The 23,271-nt window shown below is 43.2% G+C and overlaps 1 protein-coding gene across 1 annotated transcript in view; it reads right to left on the bottom strand.

Annotated features, from left to right (window-relative positions):
- Positions 1-23,271, bottom strand: part of magi2 (membrane associated guanylate kinase, WW and PDZ domain containing 2) — a 215,526-nt gene that overhangs the window by 18,514 nt on the left and 173,741 nt on the right. Inside the window, 4 exon segments of the mRNA XM_022749101.1 lie at positions 20-61; positions 3,483-3,690; positions 7,030-7,061; positions 18,697-19,380. Coding sequence (XP_022604822.1) covers positions 20-61; positions 3,483-3,690; positions 7,030-7,061; positions 18,697-19,380 — 966 coding nt within the window.

Below are 23,271 nucleotides of genomic sequence, written 5' to 3'. Positions count from 1 at the left end.
CCCTGCAGAGATTTCTTACCTGAGGAGTCCACAGGAAAAACAGTCCTTGGTTGGCCCGGTTCTAGATAGAAAAAAATGCAGGAAGCACCCATAAACAACAACAGATGCACAAATATTGTTCATACACAGACACTCACAAATGCACACACAGATAGAGAGCACAACAGGAAACACACAAGCTCCCACAAAGGCCAGAACAAGGCAGAAAGGCCCTGTCTCAGCATTAACGTCACAGCAGAATTTCAGCATCATCCATAAAAGTCAGGAAGTGCTTACAGCGTGTAATACACCCGTCCCTTATTTACAGTGTGAGGTGGGATGCAAGCACTAATCTGCAATCAGGGGCTTCACACAACAACATGATCTGCAAAGTAGCAAAATGAACTCAACCGCAGACGAGAGGCTGAGAATGAAAAATTGATTCCAATTGTAACTGTTTTAATCACACTGAGCGCTCCGCTGGGACTCAGCAGGAGCGCTGGGAGAAAGGATACGACTACAGACAAGAGGAGTGACGCAGCTGTTGCCACAGAAACCACATACAGTGCTTCTTAAGAGATTTGTAGCCGGTTTCAATGGTAAATACAGGATGTGAGCTGTGCAAAGATTTATATCTAAATTAAACCCAACGAAGATAAAAAAAACATCTTTTTGCAGTAAAAAAAATCACGTCAAAATCTCTTTTTGAAAGGCTAAAAAATAATGTTGGTAAAATAACGTCACCTCAAGTTCCACATAATAACAGTTCTGAGATCTCAATTGTATCACATGATCCTTATCAGCACACGTAGTTTGCTCAGTTGTCAAGATTTATCGATTCAATTTCTTTTCGAGCACTTAAAAGATGTTTTGCTCACGTCAGCTGCAAAAAAAAGTTACAAATCTGAATGTGTGACAAGTGTTTCAGAGAGAAGCACAGCTTATTTAAAAATAAAATTAAAAAAAATCTCACTTACTGCTTGTTTATTAATTTACGAGGTTTCGGTTGACTCAGCAATATATCAGATATACGAGCAGACATCACAGCTGCTCCATATATAAACACAGAGTTCGTTAAATTATTCAATCAGAGGATCAGAAGATTAGAAAACAACATTAGAGGCAAGAATGCCACCATTATAAATTCTACAAGCTTTTACATTATGGTAAGATGTGTGTTTCATTCACCAGTTGACCTAATTAACGTGGTCGTCTGATTGGATAATTTACCCAGCATCTACATTGTGTAGATAGAAATGTTATTGATAAATACAACAACAGTAAGTCAGGCAGTGTGTGAGAGTGTGAGCAACACTTCATCTGCTGATGAAGATCATGTGATATGATTGAAGGCAGCCACTAAATGGACCTTCAGGTGAGATTGTTTGTAAACTTCTGTTGCTAAGGTCGAGAATCAACAAACTAAAAAGGAAAATTACACCATTTTTTTAAAAACAAGCATGAACAACAAACGTGCTTTGTTGCACCACTGCATTCACCATCGTTGGTACTTTAAAGAAAAGACTAACTTGATGCTGTTATTAGATCTCTCACATCCCCTCGGCAACCTACTTTAAAGGGCCACTTCACCCAAATAAGAAAAAAAAACCCAGTATTTTCTCACTTTACCTCTAGTGGTATCGAGCCATGCAGATTGCTTGGGTTTTATTTGAGATACCTGTCTTTGAAATTTATGCCAACATCCCAATACAATAGAGGCTAAAAGAAATTAGTCTGGTGTGCTCGCTGCGTTGAAAAATGACATTTAAAATAGCAGCAAAACAGGAACATCTCTCCAGACGCTGCGTCTCTGTTACTCTGAATAATCAGCAGAACCCCATGTGGGTAGTTTTAATAGGAGTAAGTTAGAAAATATGTCGCAGAGTTTGGGTGACCCGAGCCCTTTAACCCAGTCTATTTACATAAACGCTGACATTAATCTACTCAGTGTAAAAAATCTTTAATATTAGGACCTCGCTCACAGTGAGCAGCAGGAGGCCAGTGGCCCGAGGTTGTGACGCTGCACAGAGTGTCACACCCTGCTTCACCCTCACCAGCGAGAGAGGCAAATGGAGCATTTCTAAAATCTGTTTCCTGCCTATTCCCTGCTGAGCCTCTCCAGACCTGACCTCTGACCTTCACTGAGAGAAAGGCAACGACGAATGCTACACTGATCACGGTGTCCGCCGCTGAGGAGGAGATAGAGACAGAAAGACACAGAGAAAGAGGTTTGATAAGGAGACTTTCTGACAGCCACGTCCTCTTGAATAACAGGTGCCTCACAGAAGAACCAACAACAGTCCTCACAGTGAAAACTTTACAATCTCATGTCAGCGACGGCCACAAATAAGAAACCAGAAGAAACTTCCGCTTGTGTTGACACAGCTTACACACATTCATTCATATTTTTTATATTCATGACTGCTATACATACACAAGGCTGTAGCTACCATTGAGGACACTGAGGTTATATCCTCAGTATTTTTCTGGGTCTCTGGTGGTTTTGGCATCACATGGGACGTTTCTATTATACAACTAAAAACTTACATGTTTGGTATTTTGATGACTCAGTATTAGTAGACTCAATACATTTAAATTTGATTACTTATAGGCCAATAAATACAAGATTCGTATTATTTAAAACCCTATTACCAAAGTAGATGCTTAACTAAATAAAATTATTTTAAACACTTGAACAAATTAGAAAATAAAACGAAAACTCCAAACAAAAAAATGTAAAGACCTACATTTTAAATTGTGGTGACTTAGACTCATTACCTTCTAAAATCCTGGCTACAGCCATCCATACTCATACACACGTAAAAAAAATGATATATACTTCTTTCTGCTGCCTAAAATTCCCACAAGGCTGTGGGAAGTGATGATGCATCCCGATGATACCGTAACAATGTTTTTTTAACAAGTCAAAGGTTGGTAATATCACTGGAACCAGTGAAGCATAAAAGCATTATGTCCTAGCTGTAAAAGGATCAGCTGAAGTGTTTATTCATTCTCTGTTCATGGTGTGAGCTGGCACAACGTCAGCGTCTGGATGTAAGGATCCTTTCAGGCAATAAAGAGGCTGTTAGTTGATATGGGTTTTTGTTTTTGTGTGTGTGTATTAGCTTGTGTAGGCATCTGATGAACAAAGATCGTATGAGGTAATAGGAGGATAAGTAGCTGCGAATGCTAATGGTGGGGGTATATCTGCAAAGCGTCTGATGATTATTTAAAGCGGAGGTATGTGTGCTGAAAATTCAGCGTCAGATCTTTCAGTTTGATAGAAAGAGGTCAGTTTCTTTGCAACAAGCTTTTCTGTGGAGCAGCAAAAGTGAACAGAAATTCTCTTTTGTGTGTGTTTGTGCAAGAAGGAGAGAGAGAGAGAGAGAGAGTGAGGAATCTTCACCGCATCACCTTTTAATGAGGAGTCTATGCTGCTTCAGTGCTAGAGGAGGAGGGTTGTTTCACAGTGCTACACCTGCAGCATCAGCTCTGGTACTTACGCCTACTCTCATAGATAGCCCTGGACTTCTCATAAAGGTCATAGGGGTCTGGTTTAGCCAGGGCCAAGGCCTCGGAGGCTGAGTCTGGGACCGAGGCCCTGTGGAGATGGTGTGTTGGGAAGGGGGCGCTGTGGGGGATAACGGGGGCCGACAGGCTGGTCTGAGCAGGGCTGCTCTGGCCCTGCTGGGACTCCCACTGCTCCAGCACCTGTAAAGCACAGCGGCATGAAGGGTCAGTATTTTCCCCTCCAGCTTTCCCACTCCTGATGCTCGATTTGAACTTGGTAACCATGACAACAAAGCTGACGTAGAGTTTGCTTCAATGAGTTTTGACCGTTTGCTAAGCCCCGCTGCCCTCAGTCACTGTCACCTGTCAAGTTTTCTGTTCTCACACAGCACAATGTTTAGGGCACAAGCGCCTCTCGTTTCAAGCCAAAAACGACAGATTTTGTCACATGAAAGCTAAGCTATGCTAAGCTAAAGCTAATGCTAAAAATCTGTTAGCTAGTTGGTTGAAAAAAAAAATGGATACATGATATACCAGCAAAAGACAGAAGCAGAGAGTATCATTTATAAAAATGTATTTATAATGTTACATTATAATGTTAATGTTACATTCCTTGGATGGTTTGAAAACATATTTAGACAAGCAACACAATGGATTATAGTAGATTTGTGTTTTGATGTAAGTATTTTTCACTTTTACAGTGAAAAAGGAATAAAAAGATAATCAATAATCAATGAGTTTGGAAAACCAAACACTATCTAGCTAATGTTCTGGCTGCAGTTGCTGGAGTGTAAACTTTCCCAAATCAGATAAAGAGCAGGACAGAGCTGCTATTTTTACTGTAAACCTCCGTATACTAACCTGTAACTCCACATCGTAGCATAGTCGGCTAATGACGTGTGTTTTGCCTTTGAAACAACACTAATGTTTTTTTGGTTTTGAACTGTAACTAGAGTCCTGTGCACACCGTTTCTGCACCCGGAGAAATACAAAACTTGACAGGCCCGTCATGCCTAGTTACAGTTGCTAAGCTACGATTAGACAATTGCTGTCCGGGACGGGGTTTAGTGAACGATCAAACTGGACAGACAGGAAGCCAGACGGTTAGTGAGGTTAGTAGTTGAAATAAGCCAAACAAACTCCAGCTGTTATTTTAGATCACAGTATATGTATATGAAGGATGTGTGTGAAGAGGAACACATATATAAGAATGTGATAAATAGATAAATATTTTGGAGGGAAGTTTCAGATAACAGCAAATCTGACATCTTATTATCATGAAAAAGATGTTTGTTGTCAAATTGCTAAATAACCAGTGCCTTGGCTACTCTGTTTTTGTAAGCTGATGTATTTTACACCCAACTGACATAAGTTGCTTCCAAAAACACATTTGGAAATGTGCTGTCAAGCGTTTGAGGTGACAGCGTCAGTTTTGACAACACCAGTCAGTCACAGTGTCAGCCTTGATGTGTCAGATAAGCCGGGCCGCTTGAGTCACGGCGCGACATTAAGCAGATCGCCAAGATGACATGTTGACATGTCAGAAACCGTGAGAGACGGATCCGCGGGGGAACGATAAGGTTTTTGAAACTGAGGCGCTGAGACTGGCTGCATATGGCACGCTTTAATATTGTGAATCGCGGGGCATCTGGTTCAAGATGTACCGAGAATATATATCAGCTTCATGAAAGCTCCGGGCCAGAATCAAAAATGTTCCCACTCTTTATGGTTTTAGTCATGTCTGCCATTGATGTGAGGCACATCTGCACAGGGCAGGCTGCTGAGACTGGAGACCTTGTTAAGGCTGGGATCAGACTGCTGCATCCTCATCTCTCTTTCACACTCTTTGTCTCTTTTTGCCTGTTTGACTAAGACTGTTAGCTATATGGCTATAATCTAGTTTGGGTCAGATTTGACTGGAGAGCTCTGCAGGCAGGTCGCCTCTTAAAGATGGTTTGATTTTACTGGATAAAAACACCTGCATGTGTTCCAGAATTAAGAAGCTGTTACCTACAGCATTGGTTGGATTTGACAGACAAATCTCGATAAGCTCATTTGCAAACGAAGCTCTCGGGAGCTGCAGGCTGAGACTTTGCTCGACTGCAGGTCGATATGACAATTAGACGATTCCCCGTTCCTCCCTTATTAGTCAGATTCCTCCATATTTCACTCTTGGAGCTGTGGAAGTCTTCCTGTAACAAATGATACCCAATTAAACTGAGACTGAACTCTGGTGTGTGTGTGTGTGTGTGTGTGTGGGGGGGGGGGAGGGGGGTTCAGCAGCTGGGGGGAGAGGGGCTGTGTGGGGCGGGGCAGCCAACAGATGATAACTATGTGGGTACAACTGACGAAGACAAGAGAGAGGGGCTCTGTGTGCTGTCTGCTACTTTGTGACGTTCAAAGCTTTTCCCCTCAGAGCTGTGAATTTTAATTATTCTGAGGGAGATGGAGGAGATTGATTAAATCGAGAGAGGGCAGAGATGATGAACAATGAGGGGATTTCAGGGGACAAGTGTCTTAAAAAGCTGCACAATGGAAGTTTTTTTTTTTTTTCCTGTGCTGTTGGTTGTGATCTGGAATGGGGACAACATGAGCTGGAGTCAGAGGCTGGTCAGGGCAGCGCTAGGAGGACGTCCAGGCATGAAATGGATTACACACACAGTCGCACAAAGAGAAACAAAGAAAGATGGGCAGAAACACTCGTGCGCAGGCATGAGAGTGTGACAAATGCACATGAAGACAAAGTGAATCTGATCTAAGAGGATGTTTGGTGGACAGAGTTGTTAGTGGGCTTAGGGACAGCATGATACAACAGGAGTTTATTTATAGTGGCAGAGGAGGCAGGAGGAGAAGCTGCACGTTTACAGAGATACCACATGAGGGGATCTGCTTTAATGTGATAAAAGGAAATAAAAGGAGAGATGAGAGATAAACGACCAGGGAGCAAAAGTAGGGGAGGAAAGTGAAAAAAAAAGAAAAAGAAAAAGAAAAAAGAAAAAAGAAAGCTTTTAAAAAATCTGAAAGAATGGCCAAATGTTGTGAAATGAAGATGAAAAAAGGGGGATGGAAATGCATCTGGGCCATGCCAAAGCACTCTGATTACAGACAGATAGCAGCACTACAGCTGTAGCATTATTCAAATGGCCTGACTCAGTGCCTAACCCTGATGGCACTGAGTCACGCGGTGAATCAAGTCTGACGAGCAGGATCAAGAGTCTAGTGATGTAATGAGTGGGCTACTTGACCTTTTTGCCGTCTCATTGCAATAAAGAAGGGCCAGATATCAAAGGCTAGCTGCTGTGAGAGCCACGGACATCTAGTGAAAGACCAGTAGAGTTAGTACGACGGAGGAGGGACAGAGAGAGTCACTTTTAGATCTTATAAAGTACGACGGGAGACAAAGAGTAAAAAAACAAGATCAGGGTCATTCCCATTAGCACATACAGTATGCACACTGCAGCCACTGCTACTAAAATCTATATTAATGATTCAAAAGCAGAAATGGGGACAGTCCAGATTTTGGAGGCTGATGCATGTTACCTGCTTAGGGGTCTTCCAGGGTGAATAGTGACCTGCAATGTTGAGAGAACAAAATATGCTTTAGACTGAAAAAGATGATGGCAGAAAACAGATCATGAAGTGTGAGGTTTCATTTTAGCTGTGGAAGCCAATTCCAGGGGATTTATGAGGATAACAAAATGAAGAAAAAAAAAAAAAAACATCAACTGAATTACAGATAAACCAAATGAAAGTAAGAATGTGACATGAAAACAGTGTTTGTGAATGGTAGAAAGGATAAAGAAAAGCACAACTCACTCAAACAGGATAAAAGCACAAAGCAGCACAAGATGTAAATAAATATATGAGGCAAACAGTTATTGTGAGGGTAGAGAGAGATTAACATAAAACCTCAGAAAAAAAAAGCTCTGCTGAAAAGCATGCTCTAATATGAGCTATGTTCATATTGAAATGGTGGATGCCATAGAAAAAAACAGTGATCAACAGGCTGCAAAAATAATATAAATGATGGTTTTAAAAGCAGCGATGGATTCATCTTTTCCAGGAGTGATTAGGATTTCCTTTCGTTAATGACAGACGGTGTGAATCTACGTTCTAATTTAAGGGATTGAGGTGTCGTAACATTTTCCACATGGAGAAAACATTTCCCTTCGATTAAGAAAAAAGCCTTAAAATGAATATTACATTAATCCTGTATTTACTTTCTTTTAGCCACTTGGAGGCAGCGGAAACAAGGTGAAATCCAACACTGACAAACTGGATTATTTACACATCCACCAGATGCAAAGCAACATTAGCTTTCATTTGGAGTTGTGTTTCTGGCACAGATGAATGTAAATCCACTGTTCTGGCTCTTTTGCTGCTCAGTGCTCCACTTTGTTCACCAGCTAGACGCTAACTCTGTCTGGCTGGCTGTTCGGTGCTAAGCAGGTAGTGCACTATTAGACTAATGTGAATGAGAGTCAACCATAACAATATTGTTACAGGCTATAAACCAAAACAATGGGCTAGAAAACGCTGAAATGCTTCATAAAGCTGAGGGGAAGTCTCTGTAGATTCTTTACTGTGATGAGCCCTTTAATATACAAAGTGGTAAATATAAAAAATATCATATATAGCTGCTTTAATAGTGATTGTTTCAGTTCTTATGTGCCTATAAGGAAAAATGTGCAAAATAAGATCTTCCATCTCCAGTATTTTCAGCAAATATCAGCATCCATTCACACTGATTTACTGTAATTGATGTCACCAACAGGGGGACTTGTGAATGTATCATACATGTGTCGGTGACAATGGAGAGGCAGTGGGATTTGACAAAAGCTCTGACTTTGATTTAAGTGGGTTCAGGATGACTGTGCTTCACAATAAAGTGCTTCACTTTGTAACACAATGCAGCAAGTTAAAGGCCACATGTTTTCGTTTGACTCTCCCCATTTATTTCGCTGTGACCTTTAAAACGGTGAGCCACATGTTTCTGCTGTTTACAACATTGTTCAAGCACAACACCCGGAGATCTATCTCGGATGATGAAAGAAAACTGTAAAAAGCATAACAGCAGCAGCAGACATCAGTACACACACACACACACACACACACACACACACACACACACACACACACACACACACACAGTAATGAAACACTCCAGCACTAGTTCTATAGTCAAATTCACAGGAGAATGTTTAAAAAAAAAAGAAAAAAAAAGTGCATGCTCCATCTTCTTGATTCAGTTTCTTTCCTTCCTGTCTTTCAAGTGCTGCCACGGTCTCCCCCCTGGGAAGCTACAAGCATATGCAAATGGAGGGATCAAATTATGGGGTGACTGCTTGAATTATGCGCCAGCCTTCCCAGTCTCGGCCTGGCGAGGCTCCAGTCACACTGTAAAAACATTCGTCTCACTGAGCCACCAGTGAAATGGTGACAACATGGAAATTAACAAAAGCAACAAAGAAATCCGGCAATGACTTTTTTCAGACTGTTCGCTTCTCTCAGTCAGAATAATCCAAATAACATTTTTAAACATCAAAACGCTTATGACAGCTTATTTTAAACTCAATGCCAATTTTGCTTTTATTGCACAGAGGGATATTTTATCAGCCCAAAAAAAGAAAGAAGATATTGAAAAGTATGATAACAGCAAGGGACAGAGAAGATTTTTGCTTTTCTTCTCAAACAAAGTCCTTTTAATGACGAGCCAAAACACCTACATCAGAGCCAGTGTGAAGGACATAGAGAGCAACAGAGGCGACAACAGAGCGGACCTCGTCGTGGGTGACAGAACCTGAGCTTAGCCGTACAGACAGGAGGGGAGGGGCACTACCCAGCATCACTGACCGAGGTGATCCTCGGGGCAGAGTCACTGTTTAGTCAGGCGTACCAAACACTTAGTTGGATGTGGGTGTCACAGTGCCCCGTGGCTAAAAGTTGAGAAGGGGCGAGAGACAGAAAGGAAGACTGAGAGGACGAGAGAGAGAGAGAGGGTGAAAGGAGCTGTCCGTGGTGCTGAAAGCCCTTAGACTGAATGCTAATCAGAGTTGTCAGCTCTGCCACACAGAGCTACATGAACCCTGTGGTGTCACACTTGCACTTAGCTCTAAGCTAAGCAGTGAGCTGTCCCACTGTAAGTGTAACTCTTTTCTGATGCAGGCACAACCAGTATAATGAGGGGAGAATATCTCACTTAAAATATCACTTGGACTGTCTCCATGATGAGAGCACTGAAGCCTCAAAATCCATAATGCGTGATTGTGCACACTTGTGTGTCCATGCTTATGTGTTTCACCCTCTGCCACGGCCCTGGCACGGCTTCGGGTAATGATGAATGAGAGTGGCTGCAGTCGTGCCTCGTTTTCAGTTCCTGCCCAAAAACTGCAATTAAAGAGATTTGAACCGGCGAGGCTCTCTGCTCCGAGGGTGCCGAGTCGTCTAGCTTCTCTGGCAATAACGGTGCCGTTGTGATGAGGCTCCAAACGCCAGCGACCCACACAGCCTCCGCAACGTGGCAAGTGGGAAAAAAGGTTCATGTGGGATGATTGTGATTCAGACGTCTGCTGGATGTGAAGAAGACATGGAGTCCCAAAAGTAAGAGTGAAAGTGAAAGATGGTGTTTGTAGCTATGTGCCATTTAACTGGTGGGAACATCATAATTTGCCATCAATTTACATTTTTCTCTACTGTGATTTCAGGTCCACACAGCCACTTCAAAATGGAGCGAACTCAGTTAATCAGCTTTTATTTTAGCTTCTGAAGGTCACACAATAATATTCTGGCTGCTCCAGCACAAAAAGATGCTGCTGTACATTTTAATGGACAACAGGCTGAGTGAATGGAAGGACTACATCAGTTTAGACTTTGTGTCACGGATGGCAAAGAAAAAGCTGGAATATCAACCTACCCCTGGCCCCAGACATGAGGAGCCCTAAAACCCCAAGGTTTGCTGTATATAAGTGAATTTTGGTCATTTTTATTAATTGTAATTTGTCGGGGGAATTTGTACCACTAAATTACAACATCAGCTCAAGTGGGTCCTGCATTATTTGTTCATTTTGTGCCCATATCTTGTAGAGGGACCCTGTAGGGGGTCAATAAAGAACAGAGTGGTTCCCAAAAGCACCAAATTATGACTGTATGACGACTCACGTTAAACCGTTTAAACCTAGAACCATAAGAACAGGCATCTCATGAAAAATAATTTGGCTGAATGCCATAAAAAAAGTTATCAGAGGCTGTATTACAGAAGCATTACTGTGTGTTCAGACAAAATCAAAGAAAAGTCAATAGAAAGGTGCAATTAGATGTAAATTCACTAGGGGCAGCACAAACTGATGCAGAGATTTGATGCAAGAAATTCACCTATATGCCGGGGTTTTATGAATCTGATTCATAAACGTACACAGATGAGAGGAAGAGAGAGAGTCTGGAGGGAAATAACAGTTAGTGAGCTCTGGGTTCAGTTAGAGGCTGAGCTGAACACAAACACACACAGGAACACACCCACAGACAGTGTGTTCTTAGCTTATAGCTAATGTCTGTGCAGTCGGCATGTCTGGGGCTGTTTGGGGTGAACCAACAGAAACGGTCAAACAGTCAAATTTGTGTGAATAATGCACGGCTTCACTGTCTGTCTGAAAATACCTTTGCGCTAAATGGCTGTTCCATGCTACTCACTTAAATATTACTGGTTCCTATTAGATTAAAGTCTGTGTGCTATTTGATTTTGAGCACGAAATATTAAATCTTATTCCAAGAAAATAAAAAACATTTCATTTATGGAGCTCCATAAGAAAACTCTTACACATTATGTGAACTCCATAACAGACAGGTGACTTCCTGTTTTTCTAGCTATTGCACAAGGGTTCAATTAGGTGTAAAAATGTTCATGGTTATGTGTCATCATAAGTTTCTAAAAATCATCAGGTGGATTATGGTTTAGCAAAATTTGAATAAAAAAGAACATCTGCATTGGACGAAGAAAAAAGCCAACACTGACACATGAAACTGGTGCACACACATCCAAGCATTGGACACACCGGAGGCTACGTTTGTTCACCCACACAAAAACACAAATCTCTTTAATTTCACAATGTGAAGCTAACACTAGCCCTTCAATTATTTAAATTAGGCTATGATAACACTAGGATTGATGGCAGTGGGCATGAATCTTTCAGCCCTTTATGAATATGTATCTCCACCTCATGAGGACGGCTGGCAGCTTCACACAACATCCGCTGCAGAAAACGGATTCTATCCACTTCTATTCAAATGCCCATTCCACGTTCTCCCGATGTTCTCGAAAACCAGCCTCATTGTGGCTGTGAGCAAAACTAATTGTTTGCGAGGCACACGGTTGAATATGCATGATATTAAAGCTCAAAACAGCACAATTTATTTAACCACGCTCATGCAGTCACAGGGTAATCACTCCACCCCATTAAAACCCAAATAGGAGCACTTGATTTGTTTAAGAGGCAACCAAGGTTAGTAATTCTACTCCTCCCACACACAGAGAGCCCAACTTTTGCCTGTGATTTAATTTTGATGGCAATAAGGCTAAACACCATCAGCTTTGCTTAACCCCTCCCAGCTCTCTGCTACAGTCTGATCTCAGCGTCTCGCCCTTCATGCTCAGGCCCCTGGCTGTCTTCCTGGGGCTGTCAGGATGGGATATTGATCCCTGGCGGGCAGCTCCTCCAGGTCTGGAGCTGGTGGGGACAGAACTCTAAGTGTGAACACGGCTGACAGTCTGTGGTGGGCTGGCAGAGAGCCAAACTCATCACTCCCTTGCTCTCTCCTCCCTTTTTCTTTCTCTCTTTTGTTTCCAACTATTCTATCTTGCACACACACATCCAATGAATCACTGTCTAGTTACACACCGATTCCCTGGGAGGCAGGAGGAGGCTCAGTGAATCAAACCCTCCTTCTTTTCTTTCTCTGCAAAGCAGACCTTCACCTGAGGTCTGCATGGTTTTTAAAGCGGCCTCTGGCGATCCTGGTGCATGTGACTGGTCTCAGGTGAAGGGCCAAACTAGACAGCTGATTCATAATGCATGCAATTTACCCGTGGTAGTACAAGTAAGGGGAGTTTATGTAAGTGTGCGGAGGCTTGTGTACAGAAGGCTGCCTTGGGATAAGACGAGGAAAGTGTGTGCCTGGCTGTCGTGTAGGTGTGCGTACAACCTGTGTGAATCAAACCATGTGGCTCAGCGTTCGTGTGAGTGTGTGGGCGGGCGGCAGTGAGGGAGACTGCGGCATGTTAGGGGAAGCTAAATGAGTGTACATGTGAACGAGCTGAAAGTCTGTGGAGCAAATTACAGCCCTGCATCTCTGCTGGTGTGGCGATGAGGACACAGCCTGTTAATGGTCTAGATAGCCACTAATGAGGCTGTCTGCCGTGCGTACACACACACACACACACACACACACACACACACACACACACACACACACACACACACACACACGCACGCTGGCACACACACATAGGCACAATAATTACTGGTGATGAGAGACAGAGTGTCCATTTGTTGGGGAAAAAAATGGCTTGGGAGTCAAACCCAAATTTCAGGGATGGCTAAATATCATAACTTTATTATGAGAGTGGCCTTTTCAAGGTGATGCGACTTAATTGACTGGACGGTTTGATCTGGCTTCATTTTTCCGATGGCGGACTGGCGTCAGCTTTGCTCTAATGCCTCGCTGTTAATTCTGACTTCTTTGGGAGCTGCGACACACGACAAGAGGAGCGTAAAAAGCGAAATCTATCTATCTAAAAAAAAAAAAAAAAGATCGACATAATTTCAGTGACATCCGAAACATAATCATTGACCACAGCTTTTAGATTTTGCTCGACATAAAGTGCTGACCTTAAAGAGATAATGTGGCATTTTGGGAACAGTTGGAGGTAGTTAGCTTAGCAAAAAGAATGGAAACAGAGGGAAACAGCTAGCCTGGCTCTGTTCAAAAAGCAACCAAATCCATTTAACGCTCACTAATTAAAACATTATATCTTGTTAAATAGAAAATCATGTTGTGGTTGTGGAACACTTCTTGGCTGGGCACAGTTTCATCCTCAAGTCTCCAGTGACAATACTCTCTCTGGTACATTATAAACTACTGTGATAGCCTGGTGTAACTTAGTGTGGCTGAAGGCCTGGTATTGTGCCAATTGATGTTGCTGGAGAAACAGTCAACCAATCACAGCTTCGCAGGCAGGATTAAGAATAGGAACGTGATCTTCCAACAAAGCTTGGAAGCCAAAGTACGCAGCTACGTTCATTCTTTGATTAGCCAACTGTTAAATGCCGCTGGCGACAGCTCCAGTATGAGGGACAGATGTGTCGCTCTCTACAGACAAAAGTTAGAGCAAAACAAAACAAAAATCATCTTCACTGCCAAACAGAAACTGTCTCAAATGCACAGAATGACTCATTGACAAAAGTCTGGTATTAATGTGAGTGCACTCATCTCGAGTGAGAGCTGAACTTCTTCACTTTGAGATTTGTCCGTCTCTTTCACTTCACTGAAGAAGATAAATATGGCGGCTTGTGCAGCAGCCTTTCACTTAGCGGACAATCTGTCTTTACAACAAACTCTAAAGCCTCGGCTCTGTTTGCACTGAAACTGTTAAGTGGAAGATTTCCACATTTCCGGCTTGAATCTGATGCTGTGGTGCAGAATGATAAAAACAGTGTTACAGATGTTATCGGCTGCCTCTGTTCTCCCTGATTGTTAATGATGATTATAGCTGTTTCTTGAATGATGAGACACACAGGTATCATCACGATCTAATAATATTAACAATGATGATAGTAAAATAATGATAATAATAATAATACTGGTGGGTATAATCATGATTGTGGCAATGACTTCTTGATGTCAAAAAGCTACACATACTCTCTACATTATAACAATAACTCAGTGTGGACTCTCTTCTGTGTCCATGACAACACCAAGCCAAGCAAGTCGAGTCTCGCTGTGGCACGGTGGCTCTTTTTAATTCTCACTCTCTGATCACATCTTTTCTCTGCTGCTTTTTGTTTTTCTGTATCACTTCTTAATCTCTTTTCTCACTTTGACCTCCTCTGCTTTTTATCTGTGTGTGCGTGTGTGTGTGTGTGCGTGTGCGTGTGCGAGACCTGTAATTATTGATGAAGCTCAATCTGTGAACCTTCCCTCTCCTCAGCCTCAGCCAGTCATTTGTGATCTCTGATGCTGGACATTATAAGCCTGTCGCCATAGCAACGGCAACATAAAATAGCCGTAACAGTGTTGCTGGATTTGTGTTTTGTGGGATTTTGTGGAGTATGTGGGTGTTGTGGAGGCGTAGATGCTGTCAATCCCATCTCAACTTGACTTCTTCTGTGTGTGTGTGTGTGTGTGTTTTCTCAGAGGCTGGATGTAAAGAAGTGGTAGCTCTGTCTGCAGGATAAAGGAGCTTTCATTAAAAGAAAAATTCAGTCATGTAGAAATCTGCACTCTCGCACTCTTTTAAACTTAGTCAGTTCATTCATCACCCCCCCCAACCCGACCCCGCTTCAGATTGTGTTTTCAGTCAAAGTGATGAGTTGTGTGCTCGTCCCTGCACCGGCAAACATTTGGGGAGCGAGCCAGAGAGACGAGCGTGACAGTTGTTTGGTGACAGACATCAGTTGGTTCCCACCTTCCCTCTGTGGTTCAAGCCCTTAAAAAGGGAAACAGCCAGTTCAATTAGATTGTGTGGCCAGCGTCCAGTGGTCCTTAGTAGCAGGCCAAATTGTGGTGTGTTAAGAGAAAGAACATCAGTCCAGCAGCATGGTGACAGTTTTATTACGACGGGTAATAGCTTGGCTAAATGCTCGGAGCTGGTTTTTCTGTGGAAGCTGGGTGGGAACAGAGGATCGGCTGCACCTCAAAGCTCACAGTGGGTGCTGCGCGTCTGACAGATCTCGCACTTTAATCTGTAAAGTATTTCTACTGCTGGAAATGGTGTGCAGACGCACTAATAATGACATCAGTTTGCCTGTCCAAATGTCATGAAATCAAACCGTCTCGATGCGGCGAGCGATTTCTGTGTCACGTCACTTTCTATCGATTCTGTGGAGTCACAGTTGATTTCCAAACAACTGCACACAAAAAACAACAAGACAAAAGTTTATGTGTGCGTAATAAACAAACATGACAAAAAACCCAAACTGTGGTGAAACAAACAGACCACAAGGACGTCAAAGCTCAAATTCTCACATCAGTTTTCATTGTAGTTTGACTTCAGATCAGCTTCACAGAGTCGTAACTATAACGACACTAACTAAATGGACCTTCATTAAAGAAGAGTGCATGCAAAACATTTAGCTTGACAGCAGCCCATCGCCATGGAGCTACATTCCCATCAGCCATTCAGGCACTTGTATAGTACAACTAACAATTATTCATTATTAATCATTCAGTCAATTATTCCTAAAACTGGCCTATAGGGGTTAAACTGTCTCTCCCTTCCAGACTTTCTAATAAAGTCGTGAAAATATGAACAAAAAAAAAAAAACGATTAAATTAAGTCTGCTATAATATAAAACTGAGAGCTAATACTAAGCTGGAACTAGCGATCATTCGGTGTGATAACTGATTATTCTCAGTGTTTTTGTCCATTCATGCTCCCCTCAGTCAGTACTAGCAGGGGACTGGTGCTACTGTGGCACCATTCCCCTGCCTTTTTTTTTTTTTTTGCTTGTTACCTTTTAATACTGATATCTCCTTGCAATCCCTTGTGGGCGAGTTATGAGCAGTTGAACTGAAGATTGATTTCCTCTTCTCAGATCGTTTTAAAGAGGCCTGAAGAAGTAACAATAATGTTTGGCACTAATCTCATCCACTAGCTTCATCTTGAGTGTGTGAACTCCAGAGGCAACCAAAGGGATGAAGGTCAACATCACTAACATCACAAGACTGTAACAGAGATAACAGATCAGCAGATTTTCTCCATCATGAAGGAAAGAATTTAAGGATACAGAGATGACAAAGACTTGATTGTGACTGTTTTCTCCCAGGAGGGTCTGAGCTCTCTGATCTTAATGAGCTTAAAGTCTCATAATGTTTTCCTGGTAAAATCCTCAAAATACTCCCTAAAGATCCACAATGTCTAAACCCCCCGTCCGACCGGGACACGCTGGCACATTTTCTTACCCCTATCATTCTACGTAAGTGTGCCAAACGCAGAGGTGCTACTGTTAGAGCAGACCGGGTGGCACTGACGACGCTTTCTTTTTTTTTTCTTCACCTCCAGCACCCACAGCTTGTCATGTCACAGGAAATCAACACAAACAGATGTGACACTGCACCCTGGCGTATTGTTGTGTGGTGGAGCTAAGCCATATCCACATTTGGAATAATGAGATGAAATATAGCATGTAAATAATGTTGCCATTTCCTCCACAGGCCAACGGGCTGATTTTTTTTTCTTTAGATGGAAGCGTTTGTTTTGACCTTCCAAAGCTCCGTCGCCGCCGAAGGAAGTGGACAGATGGCGGGGGAGCGCTTCACCGTTAGCTTCCTGCGCAGATGGGAGACTGTGTGTTTTTTATGTTTTGTGTGTATGTGGGGAGTGTGTTGACAGATTGGTGATTTCTGAGATGGTGGCACAAAAAACTTTTGACCTCTCCCATGTGTGTACGTGTGTTTACATGGCAGACGATGCTTCAGAGGTACTGACTTACTGATATTTATCTATCTCTCACTCTGGATTAGAAAAAAGACAACATCTCCTTCTCCTGGAGGCAAATTCATTCACTCCTGTTTCTCCATTTCCTGTTTTCGGCTCGTTGCTCACTGACAGAGACACGGGCAGCCTAATAAAGAAATAAATGGCAATAAATCTATTCAGAGGACGGTGCTGACCTTTGTGGCTGAGTCTCAGCGGTGTCTGTGGCACCAGGCAGTTGGCATGATGACTGCTATGTGACATTACACAACACAAAGAGGCGAAATACAGAACTGCAGAGTGGTTCCACAAAAAAGCAAAACTCAATCCCGTGAGTTTGTGGGTTTAAAGTTCAGGTGTCATCACTTAAGAGGATGCCAGGATAAATCGAGGACAGGTTAACTCAAAAGAGAAGCGTCATTTAACAACATTTAACAACACTGTTCCAGAGGCTGATCCTATCTGCTCGGCTGATGAAGAGAAGCTGTTGCTGTTTCTAGATTTAATTAAAATCTCCGACGTTTTTAATCTTCGATGTCGGTGCTCCGGCTGAGTCATTGCTGGCAGATGCACTGCCGCCGCAATTCAAAAAGGAGCAAATCTCAGATTGCTGGCAGATCACAGCAGGTTTACGCACAACTTATGTTCTGTCACTTGAGCCGCGCACACATTTAGGAAAGACAGTGACAGTGCATCTTTTCCTCTCTTACTTACAGTGTCAAAGACGTTGCCATTAGAAGTAAACTGTCTGAAGGTTTCAGCCTTTCTGAGGAAGCGAATGTAGACGTTTAAACACACTCCACACACTTCACCTCCCTCCCAACACACCGCACACGTACTCAGAGAGCAGAAAACAGTCGGCTTCCTGTTGAGTCTGCAAATAACGACCCTGTGTGTGACTCACGAGAGTGCAGTGCATAATTATGATTCTCTTAGGGACACATGTTCTGAAAAACACAGGGCAGAAAGCACTTCAGAGCCATTTGCAGTCCATCAGTATTTTGTTGAAAACTGCTACTTTTGACATGCGTTAATCTGGGGGCTTTTATTTGTGGCTGGAAAAAGAAGGTAAAATTCATTTATATAAAACTGTCATGATAAAAAAAATAATAACTGACTGGAAAAAGGATGCACTTCAATCAATGGATATTTGTTGACCACTAGGAGGTACAGCTCAGTGAGCAGAGTAGAGAGGTGTGTATTTAAATACGGTGAAATAAAGCTGTTTTTCTCTGAGTAAAGAAAAGAGGACCAGGAAGGACACTCAAGATGGGCTGCGCATCCGTCAGCCATTGTTGAGCACTGCAGAGCTGTATAATAGGTTTCTGTGGTCTTTGGATTGGACCACACATACAGACACACTTGGCTATAATGGTAAAAGATGACATAGATGAATAGGCAGGCAAATATGCAGCTAGAGAGACAAATATGGAGTAGATGCGGAGAGATTAAAGCGCTCCTGCTGAGCCAGCCATCTCCCACACACCATCCCTACCTGCAGCCACTTGAGATGCTCTTACCTGTTCCTCCTCTCTGAACCACCAGGCTGGTCTCAGCTCCAACAGCGCACTCCTTGAGCAGCTCCACCACCTGGGTGTGTGAGAATCCCTGAACCGGCTGCTTGTTAATCTCCACGATCAGATCTCCCTCACACAGGCCCGGGCAGCCCTGAGGCTCCAGAACCTGTTTAACGCGCTGGCCCGTGGCGCTGTCCGCTATAGTGAAGCCAAAACCGTCCATTCCCTTCACCATGGTCAGTGTCAGCAGCTCCCCTTGGGTCGCCCCTGACGACGCCATGGAAACGCTGTCAGGAGGCGTGGTGCCGGTGGTGGGAGGAAGGGAGCCATCTAAGTGGGTGTCGCCCGGGTGAGGCGGGAGCAGCTGCTGCTGCGCACCGACCTGGTCCTGACCGGGGTCCGTGACGAAGCGCGCCGTGCGGGAGAGATAGTCCAGGTAGTTGTCGTAGCCCGTCCTGCCGTTCACCATGATGGGTCGCTGCTCCATGATGCCCAGCGGGGAGATGATGGTGGTGGTGGTGTTGTTGTTGGTGTTGGCAGCTTCCTCCGGGTCGTAGGGCAAAGGGTAGCCGCGGCACAGGACGAGCGTCACGCTTTGGCCGATGGGCACCGACTGAAAGAGCTTAACCACATCGGCGTGGGTGGTGCCCAGGACGCACACGTCGTTGATGTAGACAATGACATCACCTGCAGGTTGTGGACAGGGAGAAACATGACAGTCAGGTGTGACAACTCAACTCTATGTTGTGTGATGTGATCTGAATCACCTGCAGACACACACAGGTGTTTTTAATTACTCTCGCTGATTAAAGTCAGGTTGAAGTAGGGTGGAGCTTTGCTGGTAAATTTGTGATGTCATCAAACGATGGCCCCACCAAGCCCAGTTTGTACACACCCACACACAGTCCTGAGATTTTATTAGGCAAATAATGCTTTCATATCTCTGATTTAAGCAGCCAAGTGACCAACTTCCACAATATGCTCCTCTGGTAAAGCATCATGGGAGCTGTAGTTTTTTTTAATGCTGACAAATTGACCACAAGGAGTTCAAATTCAGGACGCCAAACACAAGGAACATGTTTGACCCTTGCAGCAATGAAACGAAGCTTCACTGGGTTACAGCTAGAGTTAAACCGGTGGATGGTGAGTTGATATCAAGGGCAGTATTACAGAAGATCTTATCTCTTATCTCTGTCCCAGATCCCAGATATCTATGGATCTGGATTCAATCTTATTTCATCCTATCTTATCTCAGGTTAGGAAATCCTAAATACTTAATCCAACATTGATTATCAACTTTTATTTTTGTTACCTAGCAACCAGTGCTACTTTCCTCATCTCATCTAGTTGAGGTATTTTTATAACCCATTATATTTTTCTCATTGAAACGCCCCTCAGTGAATAAGCTCCTCCGTATTTCCCTGGTTGTGTAGAAGCAACTAAAGAGCAGCCGTATGGATTAAACCAGGTAGCTAAGTGGTGGAAAAGTGAAAGTTAAGACAGCTTAACGGTTATCCTAAAGTGAGGAGAGTTTAATTAAGATTTTGGGAAGTTAGGTAACTCGTGTAACACACTTTTCCCATCTTAATTACCATAATTACCAAACAGTTAAGACAAGATCGGCAGTTTAGGAAGTAAGTCTGAAATACGGCCCCAGGACTGCAGGTCTCTAGGGCTGTTCCAGTCCTCGATCAGCTGAACAGTACATCAGCACGGACTCTCCTTTGCTTCCCCTTACAGCCATAAACCATATCTACAGATACACATTACCACAGATTATGTCTTATCTGCCTTTCAAGTGTAAAATAGTGCAGCTGACAAGTGGCTAAAATGTTTGCCTTTCATGGCACAGAGTGCTTTTATTTGCTTACTGCAATATACTGCACTGTAGATAAAACCTAGCTGACAATTAAATACTCCCACACAAAGGAGCTCCACATCCAGCCTTATCTTTGCCTCAACCAGATTACTAAATATAGTGTTTTGTGCTCCACTGTGCAGGCACCATGCAGGTTTTAAAACACTGCGCAAGTGGGAACACACGGCACGAACCATAATAAGGTCTGACAAACAGCCTTACCTGGGTTGATAATGAAAACACTTATTTTCTAATTGCAGGCATAATTGTCAGGCCATTTAGAGAGAGGGCAGGGAGAGTGTGCGAGTGTGTGTTGTGAGGACAGAGAGTGAAAAACAAAGATCCTTCATGATTAATAAGCAAAGCGTGTACTTTAGTGATTGGCCCTCACCTTGCTAACCACAAGCTCCATCCTTTCCAATTTTCCTAAAACGTGAGCCGGAGACTATAATAGCACTAATGGCCGGGTCAGTGACACGTTTTCTATAACAACATGTCAATTCATATTGATTTCCTGCAGTGACTGCTGAACTGGAGCCAAGCGTCTGACCCCTCTGAGTGACAGCAGCCAAGGTAAATGGAAGTTAAAGGTCCTATATTTTACATTTTCCGGTGTTTTATTTTGAAGTGTTGACATCCATGAGAAGATGTATTTGTGGTTTTAAGAACCAAAGAGCATCTCAGTGTAGTTTTTCATCTCCTCTATCGGGCTTCTCTCTGGAGCTCAAGCAACAACAGGCTCTGAGCCTCTCTTCTGATTGGCTCACTGTTTTCTGAATGATCAAATAAAAATGTAGCAGATTTCAGGTAAAACACTCAGAGAAACTAAATCCTGCAAAGTTGGAGGGTGGGTCCGGGTGGGCGGGGCTTCGGGCATGGCTGAGGGCGCTGACTGCTTTGTTGTGACATCACAAAGTTAAAGAAGTCCTGACGGCTTGTTTTAAGGTTCAGTTTCTGAATACAGGCTGTGTGCATTTCTCTGTGGACTGAGCACTTTGATACTTTCACAGTATTAATATAGAACCAAGACCTGCTTTATAATCAAGCACGAGATGGAAATATCACTTTACAGAAGACGGGACCTTTAAGATATCACAGAAATAGTCTCTCTCTCTCATTGTAAACTGTGTTGCGGACAAGCGCTCCAAGTTTTAACGCTCTGGCAGTACCGGCGGAGCGAGCTCACATCTCGAGGCAGCTTGACGTGAGGGAATTTTTAATTAATCCGGGTAAACTCGGCCGACATTTGCCTTGAGCGCTGGTGTCAGAATCAATAGTTGAGCACACTGGCAGAAAACAAATGATGGTATCCTGACCTCGTGGTGCCCTTGCCATGCCCATATCTCTCATTCTTTATGACCAGGGAGGAAATGGAGAGAGAGAGAGAGAGAGAGAGAGAGAGAGAGAGAGAGAGAGAGACGGAGGGCATCAGTTTGTTTTACAGATTTTGAGATATAGTATCAGTTCCTGACGCTTGCAGACAGCTCAGCATCAGAATACAGTGGAGATGAAAGGACTTCTGTTTGCTGTGGTCAGAGCATTTACAAAATTACGTCTGAAAGACTCAAGAGCAACATCTGTTTCAAGACAGATCGCTCCTGTTATTGTGGATTAGCTCTTTGGCTTGTGATCCAAATTTCACTCACGACTCCTTATCAGTAGTTACGCATTTCTATGAACTGTGAGCACCTTGAGCAAAGAGGAATTTTTACCCGCTCATGTTGTATATACATTCAGTATCGAGTTCTGCCTCTCCTGTATTTCTAAAGCAACAAAGCAAAAACAGAAACCTGTAGCAACAAACAGCCGAATCTTTTCTCTGTCCATGGTTTCAAAAAATTACAACAGATTTCAAGCAGACAGGGATTTTAACATTCTCATGTTTAATTTCAGTCATTTTTCGGAAGAGTATTTTACAAGAAAAAAATGTTCGTCTTTGCTATCCTGTTAACATCTTGCAACTCTCAGATTCACGCTGTGACCCCTCGAGGGTTCTCAACGCCCAGGTACTGCTTGGGATAATCTACAGAGCTGTCTGTCAACAGGTATTAGCATTTCTTCAGGAGAAAGTAGTTTCTATGAAAGCTCTCAGTGAGGTCTGAGGATTATAAAGAGTAACTAGAGCCACTGTTTCTCTGACATTCTGCTGTTAATTCGCAGTAAGTGCTGTGAGCACCACAAATCACATCCAAGTGACAGAGATTTCAAAACTAGACAAGGCTGGGTACTATAGGGCTTTTGTAATTTGGCTAAAAGGACCCTTAGTAAACACATATGGTCACAAACAGAAGCGTGGATGAAAGGGAAGATAAATGGACACATCAACAGAGAGAGAGGGCCGAGACAAAGAGACACTCATGGCCACCAAAGAGCCGTCTCTCCAACCATTATACAACCTCCTGCAGGTCCCTTGTATACTGTAAATCACACTGACCTTAACTGTAAACACCACACCTCGCTGGGACCAAGGCCCACGCTCGCAGCGGCCACTTCATCTTTCAGTGTCCCGCCCTTGCATATTCCTTATGACATATTCATCTCCGGCTAATGGTGCGTTCAAGAGTCTGCGGACGTAATGAGAGGTCTCGGTGGCCCCGCCGAGAAGACGAGGCCGCAGCAACAGAGCAGTTTAGATTCTCAGCAGGGTGTGCGCATTTTATTAAGTAATGATCTTTAGCATGTGCTGCTAACTAGCTTGTGACAGACAGTAATAACCTTGT

Source organism: Seriola dumerili, unplaced genomic scaffold, assembly GCF_002260705.1.
Source record: "Seriola dumerili isolate Sdu_G_001 unplaced genomic scaffold, Sdu_1.0 BDQW01000138.1, whole genome shotgun sequence".
NCBI classification, from domain to species: Eukaryota; Metazoa; Chordata; class Actinopteri; order Carangiformes; family Carangidae; genus Seriola; species Seriola dumerili.
Note: the sequence above shows the minus strand (reverse complement) of the source record. Positions and strands in the feature narration are given on the sequence as shown.